General features: G+C 38.8%; 1 protein-coding gene across 1 annotated transcript in view; it reads left to right on the top strand.

Annotated features, from left to right (window-relative positions):
* UBXN7 (UBX domain protein 7) overlaps window positions 1–1421 on the top strand; it is a 65167-nt gene that overhangs the window by 39502 nt on the left and 24244 nt on the right. The window contains exon 5 of the mRNA XM_003792667.3: window positions 490–602. Coding sequence (XP_003792715.1) covers window positions 490–602 — 113 coding nt within the window. The remainder of the gene's footprint in view (window positions 1–489; window positions 603–1421) is intronic.

Genomic DNA, 1421 nt, shown 5'->3' with positions numbered 1-1421 from the left:
ACCACAGGCGCCGAGTCAACCTCAAAACTCTTGAGCTTGAGCAGTCCTCTTATCCAGCCTCCTGAATAGGTGGGACTATAATAGGTGGGATTACAGGCATGCGCCACTCCTCCTGGCTTGTTTTTCTATTTTTAGTAGAGATGAGGTCTCCTTCTTGCTCAGGCTGGTCTTGAATTCTTGAGCACAAGGAATCCACCTACCTTGGCCTCCTAAGTTTTAGGATCATAGGGGTGAACCACTGCATCTGGCTGACGTGACTATTTTTAATTAATTTAATTTTTTGCTTTTATCTTTTTGGTAGGGAACCCTGCCAAGTCTTAAGATTTTCTACTCCCTTTTGCATTTTTTTTTCAAAGTCATCATTACATCTTTAAATTTGAGGTCAAGCGTATTTTTAGTGATTTTTTTCAGTTCATAAAAGCTTTTCTTTTTTTTAATGAGATTCATGACTTCTGTGGCTAATTGAAACTTTTTTATCCTATATCACAGTTCGACAAGAACAGGAATTAAGAAATGGAGGAGCAATAGACAAGAAACTAACTACCCTTGCAGATCTGTTCCGGCCACCCATTGACTTGATGCATAAAGGCAGCTTTGAAACAGTAAGTTATTGGAGATTCTATGCCTCAACTACAAATCCTTTTTTATTTTTAATGCTATTTGTTAACTGTCAAAAAAAAAAAACTTTATTTTTGTAGATAAAGGGTCTCACTACTTTGTTCAGGTGGGTCTCAGTCTCAATCTCTTGTCCTCAAATGTTTCCCCAGTCTTTGAATTCCACCAAAAGGCAGTTCTTCTGGCCTCAGGCTTGATTTTATAGTTGAGGTATAATGAGTTCATTGAGGCACAAATAGGTCTTGTAACTTTGGAGAGAAGTGAAGGGGTACCTAAGCTAACTCAAAGCATCTAGAGAATCCTTTGCCTTTCTATTGCATGGTGACTGCAGTGGTCATCATCTCTATTGCCAGAATCTTTAAAGATTTGAAAATATAAGGCCAGGCCTGGTGGCTCATGCCTATAATTCCAGCACTCTGGGAGGCCAAGGTAGGTGGATTGCCTGAGCGCACAAGTTTGAAGACCAGTCTGAGCAAGAGCAAGACCTCTCATGTCTAAAAATAGCCGGGTTTTGTTGTGGCCGGTGTCTGTAGTCCTAGCTACTCTGGAGGCTGAGACAAGAGAATTGCTTGACCCCAAGAGGTTGCTGTGAGCTATGACGTCACAGCATTCTACTGAGGTTGACAAAGTAAGAGTCTGTCTCAAAAAAAAAAAAAAAAAATTGAGAATATAGATAAAAATAGCAGATGAATGAAGATCACTTTCAAAACTAGATAAATGGGGTTGAAAGTTCTTTGCTATGCTTAAGTTAGTTTTTAAATATGCAAAGGGAATTATTTTGGTTAGGTGACTTTTTTTTTTTTTTT

This window comes from Otolemur garnettii, unplaced genomic scaffold (genome assembly GCF_000181295.1).
Source record: "Otolemur garnettii isolate 467f Iridium unplaced genomic scaffold, OtoGar3 scaffold00060, whole genome shotgun sequence".
In the NCBI taxonomy this organism is placed as follows: domain Eukaryota; kingdom Metazoa; phylum Chordata; class Mammalia; order Primates; family Galagidae; genus Otolemur; species Otolemur garnettii.
This window is presented reverse-complemented; position numbering and strand designations above follow the sequence as displayed.